This window comes from Felis catus, chromosome F2 (assembly GCF_018350175.1).
Source record: "Felis catus isolate Fca126 chromosome F2, F.catus_Fca126_mat1.0, whole genome shotgun sequence".
NCBI classification, from domain to species: domain Eukaryota; kingdom Metazoa; phylum Chordata; class Mammalia; order Carnivora; family Felidae; genus Felis; species Felis catus.
The window spans coordinates 40,981,789-40,998,887 of NC_058385.1; the positions used below are offsets into that span (position 1 = coordinate 40,981,789).

At 46.3% G+C, this 17,099-nt stretch overlaps 1 protein-coding gene across 5 annotated transcripts; it reads right to left on the reverse strand.

Annotated features, from left to right (window-relative positions):
* Positions 1–998: 998 nt before the first annotated feature.
* GEM (GTP binding protein overexpressed in skeletal muscle) lies at positions 999–13,082 on the reverse strand. Of its 5 annotated transcripts, XM_045049814.1 has the most exons (6): positions 11,823–12,229; positions 11,241–11,580; positions 4,809–4,885; positions 3,821–4,025; positions 2,954–3,050; positions 2,179–2,371 (listed from the first exon to the last, which is right to left on the reverse strand). In XM_045049814.1, exons 1-6 carry the CDS (start codon positions 11,856–11,858, stop codon positions 2,329–2,331), a joined length of 798 nt encoding a protein of 265 aa, XP_044905749.1. In that variant the 5' UTR covers positions 11,859–12,229; the 3' UTR covers positions 2,179–2,328. The 5 variants fall into 5 exon arrangements, with proteins under 5 accessions (XP_004000024.1, XP_023104167.1, XP_044905748.1 ...); XM_003999975.6 differs by lacking the exons at positions 2,954–3,050; positions 11,823–12,229 and adding an exon at positions 12,927–13,082 and having other exon boundaries at positions 999–2,371; XM_023248399.2 differs by lacking the exons at positions 2,954–3,050; positions 11,823–12,229 and adding an exon at positions 12,762–12,855 and having other exon boundaries at positions 999–2,371.
* Positions 13,083–17,099: the final 4,017 nt, after the last annotated feature.

The following is a 17,099-nucleotide window of genomic DNA, read 5'->3' on the forward strand; positions in this document are numbered from 1 at the left end:
TGTACTCTTCCTTGAGCATTTCAAAGAGGCAAAGCACACAGAGACGGGAACGTTTGTGCTCAATTTGGAAAAAGGAGAACGGGCCAGCAGCACTGAATTGTAAGGCTGTTGCTTTCAGCAATATTGAGGTCCCATGATTGTTGCTATTAGTGTGTGTCTGATTGCAAACTCAGAAACACAGGGAGGGGGAGTAAAAGAGGGTGCCAGAGATGTGAAAGGGGGACACCAGGTGGTTCCATTCCAGCCAGGGGTCACACACCACCACTGGACAGATGCCACGTAGGAAGGTCAAACGATATTAATGACAGAGAGGAGAATTTGGTTAAAGCCTTGCCTAGCTGGATCCAGGCTGAAAATCACCAGTTTCCTTTTTTTTTTTTTTTTCTTTTTTTTTTGGACCCATAATCCTTTATAATTTCCTCTAATGCTTTAGTCTAGCTTAGGACCATGAGCCTTCAGGGAGCAAGGGCACATCTGTTCAGTCAGGAATTTGCCAAAGTAAAAGATCAATCTGGCTTTTACTAGAACTTAACATCTAGAGGAACCCAAATATTTCTCAACTGTATTAGCCAAAACTAACTTTGCATCATTATGAATCATGACTCCAAAGGAGAGGTGTCAAGGATACTCTGAAACAAATAACAACTGGGCTATCACCAAAGAAAAGAAGAAATAAAATAACAGGCATGTTTCTTTAGAGGGTGCTTGCTCTAAATGCTATATGGAAAGAATCATAATTGTCTTATTTGGGGAGGAAAAACATTTAAGAATGCCTTTTTTGGGGATGCCTGGGTGGCTCAGTTGGTTGGGCATCCAACTTCAGCTCAGGTCATGATCTCACGGTTCGCAAGTTCGAGCCCCGTGTTGGGCTCTGTGCTGACAGCTCAGAGCCTGGAGCCTGCTTCAGATTCTGTGTCTCCCTCTCTCTCTGTTCCTCCCCGGCTTGCTCTCTCTCTCTCTCAAAAATAAATAAAGATTAAAAAAAACTTTAAAGAATGTCTTTTTTCCCAAAGATTTTATTTCTTTTATTATAAGACACATAGGTAAAAACTTGCATATTCTGAAAAAGGTAGAAAATGGTAATAAAATGGACATTTTCCTATTAAGAAATATGCTCATAAATATGCTTTATCAAATGTTAAAATGGTTATTATTTTGCAAAATAACAATAAATAGAGCAGAGCTGTGGCATACAATGGTCAACCCAAAGTACTGGAAGTATTTATGTTTTGTGTTTTATAAAAATTCAGACCTTTGATCATATTTCAAAATTTGGCATTTTGCACTCCAGGTTATCAATAATTCAAATTTTTAAAATATTTTCATGATGGCCCCATGACTTTAAAAACAATGAAACATAAAAGGTGGTTTGACTGAGTAGAATGATTAAAATAATTTTCCCCTAAACAAAAAATTACAAGACACAGAAGCAAAGACATGACTTTTTGATCCCATAAGTAGTATCTGTATCAGTTCCCAATTCTACAAATTTCTGGATCCCCGACTGTGGGCGCTGAACAAAAATTGTTCACTAAGCTTTAGCTTCCAGCAAGGTGCACCATTTCATTTCACAGCTTGATGGAGCCATGATGGTCATGATTATGATGAGCCCAGTTCTATAATTCTAGCTCCATGAATACAAGGTACAGAGAAAGAAGTTCTCCCTCCTTTGAATAAATCCCTTAAAGGCTTTCCTACATTTGTGTATGACCTAATGGCCTCAAATTCATGTATCAGAACACTGGGTGAAATTTTAATGATGAAAAGTTCTCGTTCTGAGCATTCTTTTGTAGGCTTCAATTCTCTACTATCCAAAGGAGAGAGGAACACAAGTGAACACCAAACATGTCCTCTAATGAGTCTTGGGTGTTCAAGTAGCCAGGTCAGGCTTTTTCCTGTAAATAAATACTGATTTTACAAAGATCTTTCATTTCCCATGCATTATGTTGCCCTTAAGGCTAACACATTAATTCCCAGCTACAATGGGAGAAGCCATATGTAATAATACTTAAGGATCCAATCTAATATAGATTATCAGTCCCAATGGTGTTCGATGACGTCCATCAGGGGGACATCTGGGCGACTCTGGGTGCCTAGAGCACAGAGAGGTCATGGCAGGATTTGGACTTGAGCTTGAAGGCCATATTCTTGTTGTTTTTGGCCACGATCTTGCCCCAGAAGCGCCTGGCTTTCCTGGGGATGCTCTCCCTCCTTTTCTGGTAGGCCAGCCGCCGCTCATTCTTCTCCTTGCTGTCCCGCCGAAGGCGGACCTGCCGCACGATGCCCTCAAACAGCTCCTTCACATTGTGCTGGACAGCTGCGGAGGTCTCAATGAACTTGCAGTCGAACACCACAGCACACGCTCTCCCTTCTGGAAAGAAAAGGAGGGGAGAAGAAAGTCAGAGGAGCTACACAGCACACAGCCAAGCTGATGATTCTTGACCTCAAGCTGTCTCCAGGTAACTCTAGGTCAGTCACACATGTGATGGATATAGGAGGCCACTCCCAGAGCACAGAAAGAGGCAGAGTCACAGGAAGCAGGAGAGATGGACTTTAGATCTGGCCCATCATAAATTCACTATGCAAAGGTCCAATTTCGTCAAATACGGTAACATTAATTATAACAATAAAAACCACAGCCTTAATTTATTGTACTTACTATGTGCCAGGAACTGAGTTAAATACTTTTTTATAAACATTTTTTTAATGTTCAAAACAATCTTGAAAAATACACTATCCCTTTCAGATGGATGAAGGAACTGAGGTGGGGGGGTGGTCTTTTAAAAACGTGAAGGCGTTCACATAGCCTGTAAGTGGCAGGGGTAAAGCCAAGCCTGCTTCTTCCTCAAGCTCAGATTCTTAACTCTTTCTCCTGAGTTTCCTGAATTGGAAAAAAATCCTACTATCTGACTTTCCTCTCTTAGAAAACAATTTTAAAGCTCTGATGAGGTACCTTGAAAAACTTTTTGATGATTTCACACATGTACAATACAGTGACAGCAAACTATACAAACAGGCTTTCTGGAGCAGCCTCAATGTCAAATGTTCCACTGTGTTCAACGGCCATATATCCAAGTTTTGGTTAGGGAAAAAAAAAAAAAAAAAAGATTACTATAGACAGTCCTTTCCTAAGAGTAAGACATTCCCAAACTAGTTGTAGGCCTTAAGTCTTCAACAGGTTTCTTTCCTCCTGAATGGGGCCTAGCAATGCAGTATTTTATTTTTTACCATGGTACCAGGAACCAAATCTACAGTAGGCCAAAAAAATCTCAAAGGCCCCGAAAGCAAATAGGCAGCATCTCTGAACTAGGCATGAAAAAGTATATGTGACACCATCAGGCTGATGCCTTAACTGAAATTTAGGAAGCAAAAGGCAGGGGACAGGAAGGAGTTTCTAGGCTCTCCAGGAACCAGAGGCAGCCAGAGTAGAATCCTTATTCTCACTGAAACTCTTGGAGTTTTCATCTTTCTTGCATAAAGAGACTACTTTTATTTCCCTGAACTCTTGAGAGCTCCCAGAATAGAAAAGGACAAGGAATAAAGGCTGGGGAGTGCCAGTAAATCCCTGAGCACGATCTTTTCCCTAAAGGAATTGCAGGAAGGGGAAAGTGGAATCCTGCAAGTCGACCAGATGGATCAGGGAGCAACAACCAGCACAGAGACAATCTGCTGGGAATGCGGGAATCTTCGACACAAAACTCCAGGGAGCATTTTAATGAGTCCCTGGTTCCGGCTTCATGAAGGAAGAAAAGAGCACCTATCTGAAGAAAACCAGGTGACCCAGAGACGGTTTCTATGACACTGGCACTGCTCCCCTTACCTGACACAGACACTTCCCGGCACCGCACCAGGTCACTTTTGTTGCCGACCAAAATTATAGGAATGTCCTCTGTCTGCCGAGCCCGGCGGAGCTGGATTCGCAGCTCAGATGCCTTCTCAAAGCTGGCTCGGTCCGTGATGGAGTAGACAATCAAGTAGGCATCCCCGACCTGCATGCAGTGATCTTGGAGCCATTCATTCTCTCCCTGGTAAAAGGAGAACCTCCCTGAGCTCAGGCTGGTCGGGTAAATGAAGCATCGGGGGAAACAGTACATGTATCCTATGTACCCTTGCTGATATGAGGAAGAAAGGAAACGGATTCCAGCTCCCCACATGCATGCCTCCCATGCCTGTACCATGTCTGGTGGCTATAAGCTAGCCCATCGGGTATTTCTGCCAAAAAGTTTTTACTGTCCAATTCCTCCTACAGCTTGAGTTGATAAATTATACAATGACTCTGCCAAACCACATTTCCAATTTTTATCCAATCTACCAAAAATGAGCCTTTTCTGACTTCCAAAAACTCCCTTTTGCCTTTCCCAAGTGATGAAATTTAGAGTCCTTCTGTGAGAACAAGAGACCTCTCAGTAAACAGAAGGTCTAGCAAATATGCTCAGGAGCCCAAAATCTTTAAAACGCACATGTTGAAGACTAGTATTAAGACTGTCAACTCCACATAATCTGGTTTTATAATATAGCTTTAAATTATCATCCGTATTTGGCACTTGCCCTAAAGCGGATATATGTTTTTGTATTTTTTTTAATTGCACTGAGGGCAAATCACTGTCACTTGCTTAATATTCAGAGCTCATTTGCGAATGACCTGTTCCTTAGAACAGCCTCTTACTTCAGAAAAAGAAAGCTTTTAATCAAGAAAATGAGCCCACCTCACCTAGAACACTAAAAAGGACAAGGTCACCCTTGCATCAGACAGCCTGTTGGAAGGCAAGCCTTGACAGAATTTACAGAGAGCTGTGAGCTCTGCATACCTTGTTTTCCCACATGTCCAGGAGTATAATCGTTGCACTTTCCCCGTCAACAATCAGGGTTCGTTCGTATGTATCTTCTAGAAAAGCAAGAACAGTGACACTGGAGTCAGGAAATTAGGCAACGCTTTTCCGTAAGCGTCACGTAGAAAATTACACTAGAAAATTAGCTTACTAAATATGCAATCAATTATGCAAACATACAGATATTCACAAAGGCAAATTACTACTTTTTAATCACCTTTAACAACATTCTACGTATATTCTTCCACTACCTCCTAAGCAGAACCCCTATGTCTTCTGCATGTGTCACCAAAAACCACTTGAAATGAAAAGCTTTTGTTTTCATCATTCCTGGACCTTTTATATAGAAAAACCATTTATAAGGATAAACTCACTGAGAGCTTTTGACTCTGATTCATTAGATGATGCCATGAGAGAACACTAACTGCCCAGTGGAACTCTAAGCCTCATTCATAAGCCTTACATGGAAATCCACTGTACCTTTCAGTAGGGTGCTTACTGGCAATTTCAGGAGCTCTAAGCTCAGAGACATTTTTCCTGTTTTGAAACATGCAAGAAAAAAATCTTGCGACCCTGTTTTGGCTGAAGTTTTCTTCCTTTAAAAAAAATTCAGCTCCCTAGGAATAAACAGGCTTATTCTTCCATCTCAAGTCAGCAGGACAGCCTCCAGGCCTCCTTGGTAATGGAAACTCTCCTCCCTACACTTGAGCCCAGACTGAGTGTAGGTGAAGGGTGAGCAGTACCATGCGCCAGAGCAGCTCCAGCCCAGAGAAACCAGTTGGCGGGGGCGAGGTGGGGGAGGCAAGGGGGAGAGTTGGCTGAGTTAACTGGGATTTTGCAAGAGGGATTCCCATCAACTCCATGCACATGAGCCCATCCCCACTCTGTTTCCACAACGAGGTTTCCTGTTTCGAGTTTCATCATTTGAGAATTATTATTTTCGTAATGATTTTTTTTCTTTTTTACCATTTTTCTTGCTGCTCCTTTTGCCTGAAACCTGTTCCCTGGGATATCCCACAGGCGTGTGCCCTCACCTCTTTCCAGGGGAAGTGTTCCCTCACCAGCTACTTAAAATTGCAACACATCTCCCCTACCAGTATTGCTTACTCCTTTCCATTTTCATTTTTCTTCGTCGTACTTCTAAGTACCCCACATGCAATCCACTTAACCTATTTTATTCACCTATTTTATTCTTTTCTGTCCCTCTCGGCCCCCGAGTATTACGGCAGAGATCTGCTGCTATGTCCCCCGGAACCCAGCACAGCGCTTAGCATACTGCAGGTGGGCAACCAACACTTATCGAATGAATGAATGAATGATAACTATAGCACTGGGGATATAAGCACAAGCAAACCTGAATTAGAATCTGAATGCCATCTCTTATTAACTATGTGGCTCTGGACCATTTACTGAAGTGCTCTGGGCCTCAGTTTCTTCATCCTGTGAAATGGGACCGGTAATAGTATTCGTGCCTTGGGGCAATTACATAGGCTAGGCATGGGCACAGGGTAGAAATGCAATAAATATTAGCTGTTGTCATCACTCGCTCTGATGGAGGAAGCCGGTTCTTGCCATAGTTGGTGTTTCCTACCATAGGTAAATCCTAGCTTAAAAACACTACATTGGAGAAACCAAGGCATCTCTTGTTTTATAGTAACAAGGGATTTATAAAAAGCAATGCTCCCAGTTTAAATGTTTCTTCATCTAGGAAATGGAATCAGCAGAGGCAAAGGAAGGAAAACGTGGACAAATGAAAAGGCTCTTTCTGTCAATTTCCGTGCCTCCATAAGGTGTCATTCTAATCAATGGTAATGGTGTCCCACTGGGGGATTAAGTCTGTTATCCCCATCCTGTCTGCCATCCACAATGTGCAGCATGAATGGGATCACAGTGGGACGCACAATCTGGATTTCTGCAGAGTAGGGTCTCCTGACTCAACAGGCAAATTTTACAACCAAATGGAAATGATCAGAGCCTGAGCAGCACAAAAGGGGGGCTGGCTGACTGCCCCTCACTACCTCGGAGTTTTTCTCTTTTCTCTAAAAGCCTTCCCTGTTCTCAAAAAATCCAAAACAGCACTTTCTCTGCCCTCAGCCCACCACTCATCATCCAGAAGCAGGTACAAGGGACTGAGTCCCCAGCAGTTCAAGTAGAAACCTACTACGTTCCAATAGCTAGGGGGGAAAAGCAAACTCACGCTTCCCCTTGGTTTAAGAGATGTCTGAACATTAGCCTAGAAAAAACGGGAATTATACTTTAAAAAGTAGACGCCTAACTGCTTTGACATTCTGGAAGATTCCTGGACTTAGCCCTGCCTGAAAATCATTATGCTGCAAATCCTAAAACAATATATCTCCGCCCTGCTTCACTGCATATGCCCCACACCTAGTTTATTTTTATTTGCCAGTGGGGTGGGGGTGGGGGGACACACACAGGAGTGGGGAGGGGGGGAGGGAGAGAGAATGAGAGAGAGAGAGAGAGAGAGAGAGAGAGAATCTTAAGTAGGCTAAGAGCCCAATGCAAGTCTCAATCTCACAACCCTGAGATCCTGACCTGAGCCAAAATCATGAGTAGGACGCTTAACCAACTGAGCCACCCAGGTGCCCCCACACCCAGATTTATATACAGCCTCTGACTACTCCCCCCCACTCCCCACGGATTCTTCAGACACACAAAGTATCCTGCTTCACGGCCCTCTGCTAACCAGGAGAGGGCCTGCCTGCAACCAAAGTTCTAGTTTCTCTTCCTCCCCTTTGTCACTCACCTTTTAGCTTTCTCAAGAGCTAATCAGGTGAGGAGAGGAGAAATAAAAGAACATGATATTCTAGAGAAGTCCTTTGAAATTTGCCCTGGTTCAGGTGTGTGGAGAAAGGGTCGAGGCCTACTGGCTTATAGAGCTTTTCAGTATCGTGGGCCTAGAGAAGCCCTCACTTCTCCAGTGCTCTCAGCAAAAGCTGGGGGTGAACACGCACACTCTGGAATGAGAGAGATCATCCTGACGGGTGGGATGGATGTCACCTGGTTGGGTGACAGGAGCTTTTCTCCCTGGACTAGTACACCTTAATGTGTCTTTAACTTAACCCTCACTGTGCTCAGAGACCCTTGTGTCCAAGATTGGTTCGCATGCTGTGTGGAAGCTGCACAGGAGTTCTCTTCCACACTAGAACGGGCTCCTGCAGCCTCTCAAAGGCTTGGAGGCTCCAACATCCCTCTCCCCCAAACTCTCAACTGCTTTCAGCTTCCATAGCCCAGGAAGGGAAGCCCACTCTAGGAACACCGTCCTCTCCTCTTGTGGCACGTTTCCTCTGCACGTCTCACGGGGCCCTAGCCAAGAGGGGCCGGAGTGGATGGGGACCACAAGCAACAAAAGTGCCAGTTTGAGAAGATAAATCCAGGCACAGGAAATAGTAGGTTCAGAATCAACTCTAACACTCATTCCGTACGTCTTATGTGCCAGGCACTGTGCTACATGCTTATATGCTACCTCCGTCAATCCTCCAGTGCCCTAGGAGGTAGGCATCATCTCTATCTCCCTAGTGAGGAGTTTGGGGGGGTCAGCACCTTGTGCAGGAGCACTCAGCTACATCGTGTCAAAGCTGGGCTCCAAACCCACATCACCAGACTGAAGTCCAGTGCTCTTCCCATACTTCCTGTGTGCACGTGCCGTACCTTCTCACCGACTCAGGGCTTCCAAATCCTAGTCATCCTTAGGATCCAGCTCAGAGGCCACCTTTTCTATGAATCCTTTCCTGACTTCCACAGCCAGAAGTAATCTTTTCTCCTCTCAATTCCTACAGCACGGTCCCTGTACTCTTCAAGGCACTCATCACATCCTATCTTGATTTAGTTGGTGCACATCTGATCTCTATTGCACATACCGGAAGCATCTTTAGGGGGGAGCCCTAGGACTCCTGGCACGCCCCCTCAGTGTCTCACCAAGTTCCATGGTGTATGTTCAGTAACTACTTAGGAATGAATATTGCATGAATGAATGGATGAATAAATGAACGAATGGCATTAACCGTATACAGAGAGTCATAAGATTATTGCAATAGAGCTGTAACAACATCCATCTTTATTAGGAGAGATACTGATGAGAGTATTGTGTAGAGGTTTTTTTATGGTTAATGCTGAAAAAAGGACAATGTGAGGGCACGACTTGGAAAACCTTCTTCCAAGTTTCCAGCTGTAGTGATTCCAACAGCTGCCTAGGGATAAGAGATGTAATCCTAGACAGTATAAATTAAGTTACTCAAATAGGACACATTAAATAGGATGGGTCACCTGAGGAGTTTCTTGCCAAAGATTCTACTCAAGGTGGTAAGGAAAGGATTCTCCCTCTCCTTTCCCCCATTAAGCAAAATGAGTTTTCCCAAATATAGAAGCATGTCTTCCCAAATTCCAGATATGAGTCGGTCTTCTCGGCACCATATGCCTATAGGGGTACCACCCTCCGGATAAGTACCTCTCCACTCTAACTGACAAGCATTTTTGAAAGCCTGCCACCCAGCTCTTTTAAGACCTCCCTCGAAAAACAAACAAAACTCCTGGTTGATCTCTTCCTTCTGTCAATCTCCCCAAACACTTTATTGTTAACTTCATAAGGTATTCACTAATTTTACCCTGCTCTGAATTATAGCCACTGACACTTCACCCCTTCCTAAGAGGGTATATACTACACTGGGTACCCCAGAGCCTAGCCCAGAGCCAGGCACGTGCCTGACACTAGGAGTATTTAGATGCTACGCCCACGGGCTTCAGGGTACAATGAATGCACACAACTAGGTCTGACTCGTGGCCATACCGTGGACTAGCTTTATCACTCTGGGAAAGTTACTTGATGTCATAAGCCTCCATTTCTTCACCTGTAAAATAGGGATATTAATGCCAAATTGGTTCAATTTTTGCATTATCAGAAAAAACTTATGAGAAGTACTTAGCATAGTGCCTGGCACATTGCAGGTACCCTGTCAATGGCACTGTAAGAGTAACACTGAACTAAGATTATAAAATCCTGAGTTCTCATTCCAGCTACCCCACTGATTCTAGGTAAGCCACGTGGTATTCTGTAGACTCAGTTTACTCATATGAGTACAGGAATTTTGTGAGTACCAAAATAAAAGGGATCAAATATAAGATGCCCAACAAAGCACCTCTCCCATTGCAAATGTGCTTTCGAGACAGTAGCTCCTCTCTCCCTTTCTCCCATACCGACAGTCAACCACCAGCCCTTACTGAGAAAAAGAAAAACCAGCCTTGTAAGACTGAGGTCACTATTTCTCCTTGACTCTCGTTTAGCTATAGTCCCTGAGGCTTCCAGAAGTGAGGAGAGAAATCAATGTCCTATCAATGAGTCATCATTTATAGTCCAGTTCAGGAGCTGCCTCGTAAGCAGTGGACTCCCGGACACTGGAGACGATCAAGATGAAACATTTAGCCAAAATGGGCTCACAGTAGTAGTGAGGAAGGAGCAGCATTCCAGTGCATCAAGCGGAGGGCAGAACTGACTCCTCACTAAGGCATCTTCCTACCCTGGGGGTCTGTGATTCAGCTGTGAGTTGCAACTGAGAGCACAGACACATCGTGCCACTTGGGCAAGCACTAGAAGGTTCTTCCTTCGTTTCTATAGCTGCAAATAAGGACATCCAGCTCCCCTTGTCAGGTATGCTACGAGGGAAGCTGTGGCTGAGAAACACTGTATGAATACCACTGACAGTTGGGATCCTCATACTACTTCCCAGAATGCAGCGCTATGCTTTACGTGTATTCGAGGAACACATGCATTTTTGCGACTATGTCACCTCAAATCAGTTTTGGAAATAGGCAGGTCTTGAATATTTTCAATGAGATTATACACGGAAAATCGTCTTGAAAACATATGTATCACACACACAAACATATGTATCACCATTGTTATACTCAAAAAAAATTTTTTTTGACATTGTACTATTTTAAACTATTTTACAACCTTCAAAGACTCTAATAATGGTAGAAACTGATGAATCCATCCTAATACTTTTTCAAATCGGGTTGGTATTAGGTATAATCGTGGGAAAAAGCTATGCCTGCACTGAGCTCTTGAAAAATCCAGGTCAGCGCTGGCAAAAACCAGAGGTGGGATCCTGACCCTCTGACTCTGCCCTCTTTAACCACTCTACCCCCAGTCCCTGTGGAGCTGGAATCTAAGAAATCCCCTTTCTGGCCCAGGTTCCATCTGGAACAGGATGAATCTTCATTCTCTTGTCCTGAGGACCCATGCCAGCGGGCTGTTCTAGGGACTCAGCTTGCCCAGCCAGTGCCAGGAATGCATAATCACCACTCCCAACTCTGCAGATAAATGGCACACCTACTCGCTCTTTCCGACTGGACCACCGCTAACGGAAAGATGCCCACTGGGGTCGGGACACCTACCTCCCAGCACCTCGCAGTCGCTGTCCATGCTGTCATGCACACCTGCAAAGATGTTGGCCAGAGTGGACTTGCCCACCCCCTGCTCCCCTATGAGCACCACCCGGTAGTAGGTGTTCCCCGACTCGGAGGAGATGACTGAGTCTGTGGAGTCGGAAGACCAGCTCCGGCGGCAGTGGTCCTCTGGGGCAGCAGAGTGACGGCTGCGCTGGCCGTACTGGTGGGGCTCCTTCTGAACCATCAGATGCCTGCCGTCCGCTGGGATGCTCCAGCGCTGCTGCTGCGGCTGCATGGCCACGGTGCCCTGGCGCATGGTGACATTGTTCAGAGTCATCGCTGGGTCCTGGAGAGCAAAGCAGCCAAGATGTAAGCATCATAAGCAGGAGCGAGAGCTCGGGGGCTCAACCACACAGTCAGTCATCAGTGATATTTGATCAGATGGGGTGAGACCCGGTAACCCTGACACAAGGAACCCCAAGGAAACAGTCCCCAAACCCAAGAGGCTTTCAACTGGACACACACGCTCGCATACACTTCGTAACAGGCTCCTCAGGAGGACTGTCATTTGCAAAAAGAAAAAAGTACCGTCAACATCACCCACTGCCCTCGGGCTTCCTCCATCCTCAAGGAAGCCTTGGGACCCCTCACTCAGCACTGACACAGAGGCAGCCAGAAGAAACTAACAGCCTTCAGAGATGGCTGGAAAAGCAACAAGTTAATGGAGCTGGGGACCAGCTGGCCAGGTTAGCTGCTCTTGTCTAAACATGGCTCTTAATTGCACCAGCGTCCAGCGGGCTTTTGTGCCTGGGTGGGAAACACGTGGCAATGACATCACTCCTCTGGCTGGACTGGACAAGCACTTATTGGAACTTCCATGTTTAGTAAAGTCGCCCTGATGCTCTCCAGCTGCTTGAATAAGCTATTATTTGGGGGCAAAAAAAAAAAAAAAAAAAGAATTTCTGTTTGAGGTTTATGCCTCAGCTCTGCCCTCTTGCCCACAGACATCATGTTTAAAAAAACCCAGCCCCAAGCCCTGTTGTTCTCGCAGGTTAAGGACCTACTCACGTTCAGACCTATCCCATTTGCAAAGAAAATGCTTCCCTCTTCTGAAACCACATTCACTCCAAGAGTTTTAAAATTCAACGCAGATTTCCACCTTCTTGAAGAAAATCAGAAGGCCAAGGACTCTCCCAAAATGACATTCAACAACTTTGCCACAACTTTCCCTTCGCAAGACTCCCTCCCCTTGCACGAAGGTCTGTTCCCCAAGGCTACTTGAGATAAAGTAGAAGCCGTCTCATTTTCATCAGCAAGATCATTCGTGAGAGCCGGCCACTAACGGGGAGGACCGGCCGGTTTTTCAATCTTACAAGCACAGCCTCAGTTGGCTGACTTGCATTCAAACAACAAAAGCATGACGTATCAGTCAGGGCTGCCCTCTGACCACACAGTCTGTAGGAGGAGGTCACGCTCCTACCGAGCCGAACTAAGGAACCTGCTAACGACGAATAGCATCTTCAGCACCTTAAATTCTGCCCCCGACCGGAAAACCACCGCGCAGACCGCAAGTTTCAGGGGCTCTTCTCTCAAGTTAGAAAGTTCTGCGGGCTGGGAACGCCCACCTCGTGTCCGCCCGCCCCCCGCCCCGCCCGGCTTCAGGAGGACCCCCGCCCCAAACCGCCCGCTTACTCTGCTTGGCCGCGTGGGCGCCCGCGGGTCCGCGTGTGCTGCGTGGGTGCGCGCTGCGATCCCGGGCCGCCGAGCGCGGGGTGCTCGAGCCGTGCCCGCCGTCCGTGCCGCCGCCCGCAGCCGCCGCGGCCCCGCCGTTTATAGCGCGCCGGCCGGTCCGCGCCGGGGCTTTTCCGTGACGTCAGCGCCCCCGCCGGGAGGGGGCGGCTCTGCAGCAAACTCCGACTTGCAGCCACTTCGCCGAACCGGTTACTCGCAGTCATGTGACCCCCTTCTCCCCTTTTAAAAAATAACAACAGTTCCATCCCGGGCTCCTTTTATTTTGTTGTATTTTATTTTTACGAGGCGGACACAAGAAGATGGAAAGATACACTAAGTGCCACTTAATCGCGCTTCCCAGGATGGCGAGCTGTCGGGATACAGGATGGAGAAGGAGGCAGGTTTGAGTTGGGAACCCAGCTTTGAAGGAAAACAGGGATGGGCCAGGTGCCCACGGAGACTTTAGCCTCTAGGATGGGGCTGCGGCCACCTTGAGTGGCCAGGGCTTGTGTCAGCCTCGTACTCTGCCCTGAAAACTGCCTCTTCCTGCATCCTGTCACCCTCTGTCTGGAGGACAGAGGGAGGAAAGCCCCACACCGCTTTATTTCCCTTCTCTGGCAGGGACCCATAGAGAAGGGGCCAGAGAGAGGTGACGAAAAGGGACAAGACCTTGAAAAGGGCAGTTCTGAAAAATAACTTAATTAGGGGTCCAAGCAGATTGTGCTAAATGCTGCTGGCAGCACTGTCGGCCAGGATACTGAGGCTCCTCTATCAGGGAATTTAATCAGCGCCCCAATCAGCAGCATCTCTGTACCAGGCTCCCTGGCACTGCTGGGCCTGGGCATGGAGCCCGTGTCTCCCAGCCACGGAGAGGAGCCCTGAGCCAAACACCGGGGCCCCATTCCCCCATCCCCACCCCAGAGACTCCTGTGAATAAAGGGCACAGGGTTAATAATAACAGTAACAACTACTACCATCATTTACTAAGTACCTCTGAGTACCTACACTCAGTAGGTATCATTTGGCTTCTGCAGAACCTCAATCCCACTACAATTCTGCAAGGTAGATACATTGCCACCCCATTCTATGGAGAAAAACGACACTTGGCCAGAGAGCTTGCCCAAGGTCATGCAGCTCTTGTAAGTGGCAAAGTCAGGATTCAAAACCTGGTTTGCCTGACTCTTTGCACTGCACCACCAGCTGAAGGGTTTCAGTGACCTCTTTCTGGGGACATGGGCATTTCCCAGATGCTGTGTTTGGAGATGACACTGGCCTTTCCAACACATCCATTTGCTTTTCCAGCCAGCTTCATCTCTTGGTTGGCTGGTGGCTCCGGGAAGCAGCCAAAGGCCCCAGCGTCTATTTGAGTGGCTGGCCTCTGCTGTGATTACAGTCCATTCTCAGCTCTCCTGCATGCAGTTATGTGCTTTGGGGATTATCCAAGTGACCAGCTGCAGAGACCCGCCAGGCCCCAAGCTGGCAGAGGTGGGATCCACAGAGTAATGAAAATTGGGAGTTCATTTAGACCCAGGTGCCTTGGCCCCAATCTCCTACTTTATATATAAGGAAGTTGAGACCCAGAGGGATGACAACCAGTCAGTAGTAGCTGGAGCTGGACCTAGAACCTGGGTATCATAATCTGGATGGTACCCTCCATTGCCATCCAGTTTTCCTTCTGGGCTTAGCCAGGAGGGGATGGCCGCCGATGTGAGGAGAGGAAAAGATTGGGGTGGGGGTGGGGGGTGCATGGGGGAGAAGACCGAGATCATCCCTGACTACACAGCTGACTTCATGCTAAAACACCTGTAACGTAATTTGTGAATTACCTGCATTTCAGAATTTACCATGCTTTTTCCGTGCTGAGCCTCCCACTCTGTCAACTGGTCTCAACAGAAACACTATGAGGCTAAAAACTAAGAATAAATCAGAGTCTATAAGCACTTCGTATAGCCTCTCAATTCTATTTTTGCCATTGATGAAGAACCTAATTCTTCACATTAACAAGAACCTAATTCTATGCCTAGGCGATATCTGCCATGAACTGTTTTTCATTGGCATGAATGAGACACACCAAAGAAAACAAATTCTAAAGATCGGTGGGGGTTGGTGGGGGGTGCTTTCAGTTCACTATTGATTAGGTACGTACAGCAATGTTGTGTTTGAATACAAGAATCTGCCTTCTTTAATTTTCTGTCCCACAAAAAGCCAGATGGGAAAACAACTGCTTAGCAAAAGTTTCAACTGAATGACAGTTAAGTTGGAGTATTTACACAAAATTCACAGTTACACCCCTCAAAAAGCACATTTCAGAGCCAAATCTTAGCCAGCAGAATCCCAGCTACCTTGTCCAGAATTCCAACTCACTGGAACCATCTGAGGGTATGGAACTGGAGGAAAAAAAGGTAGAATCAGGGCATTTGGACAAGTGGCAAGTTCTGAAAAGAAAAATATTGGCAGAATACTATAGTTTCTTGTTCTATGAATTATCCTCTCCATATTCCTTCTGGCAGCATTTGTAGGCTTCCTCGGGTTCTAACTAACATGAAGATGAGTATAGCTAGAAGGCAGAGCTCACAATAAAAACAACTAACATTTACCGAACAATACACATGCCTTAGCTCGGTTAATCCGCGTCACCCCCTGCACTTCTCCATGTCTTATGGATGAAGATGATGAGGAAAGAGGTGGAATCACTTGTCCAAGGTCACAGAGCTACTGGGGTCACAATCTTAACCTGTTCTACTCAGAGTAGGGGACACGCTTCAGCCCCATTCCCATGCTAGCCCCACCTCAGCCCATGCCCTCCCTAACCCCCCCTCCCAAAAGAGGAATTTTTATCCGATTGGCCAAAGGCCATGACCTTCACTGAGCCACATTTCACTCATGGGCAGGCTTTTTCTACTTAAATGCAGTGGGCTGTCCTCTTCCTCTCCTTCTCAGGGCTCTTTCCCCCATGCCCTGGATGAGAAGGTGAACTTGGGGTTCCTTTAAGGCCCTGACTACCTCTCTGTCTCTGTCACTGTCACTCTTTCTCTCAGAATATAGACCAAGTCCCATGATTTCAAAAAGGGATGAGAAAGGGTAGAAAGAGGTGGGGATGAAGTAGAGCCTCTGATAAGGGCTGCAGTTTAGGGAATCAGGGACTTGCACAACCATTAATGTAATATTACTTTGAATCTCATTCCTTGAAAACTTTAAGGGATATGAGATGATGGGTAGACCCAAGATCCATACATCCTTCAGTTGTTAACCCTACCCTAAGAGCAAGGGAATCACTCGACCTCTAACATACCATACTGCCTCATCTACCCTGGAGACCTACTGCAACCAAGGTGTGCTTACTCATGCCACCAGGCCATGATACTCCGTGGTAAAGGTGACAAGGACTATATGCTCTCCCTTTTCCAGCATCAAAAGATAGACTGTAGACTGGGCACTGTGTAGGTGATAAAATAAATGGGTTTCTTAACTACTTTTTATACGTATTGCGTTTCAACGCCTTTAGGCAAAGCATGTTCTCCAATTCCCCACAACCCTCACTACCCCAGCCAGCTTCTTTCATTTGACTATATAGCTGGCCCCAAGGGCATCTGAGCTTGTAACTCCTGCAAGAGCCGTAAGAAAAAGTATGAGGAGATTTAGCGTCAGAAAAGCAAGTTCAAACCCAGGCCTTCTTGGACACCTGATGCTGAGATGTCACCAGACCCCAGGGGTCTTGGCTTCTGTCGTTCTGAAAGACTCAGGAGCTACTGAGCATGGAAGTGCTTTGTCAACCATTGGAGCACCATGTCAATGAGAGTGATTAGGATTATGACGCAGGCCACCTGCCCTCGGTTTTGCTGCCTCTTAAGGCTCAAGTTAAATTAAGCCAGAAGAATTCAGGACACATGAGGCACAGGGAGGAAGGGTGGGAAATGTACTCATTGATGTTACTAGGAAAAAAATAATTAGCAACGAGAATGCTATGGTTATGTTCTCTGGAAACAAACACGGAGATGGGGTCAAATACTCAGCTCACAGAATAGGTCTCCACCAGCCACAAAAGCACCCGGGAGGAGCTGGGTGGGAGGCAATGTGCAAAGTGTCTGAGCACAAAAAGAACCACCCACCCCCTCCGGGAAGTCTAAAGAAGGA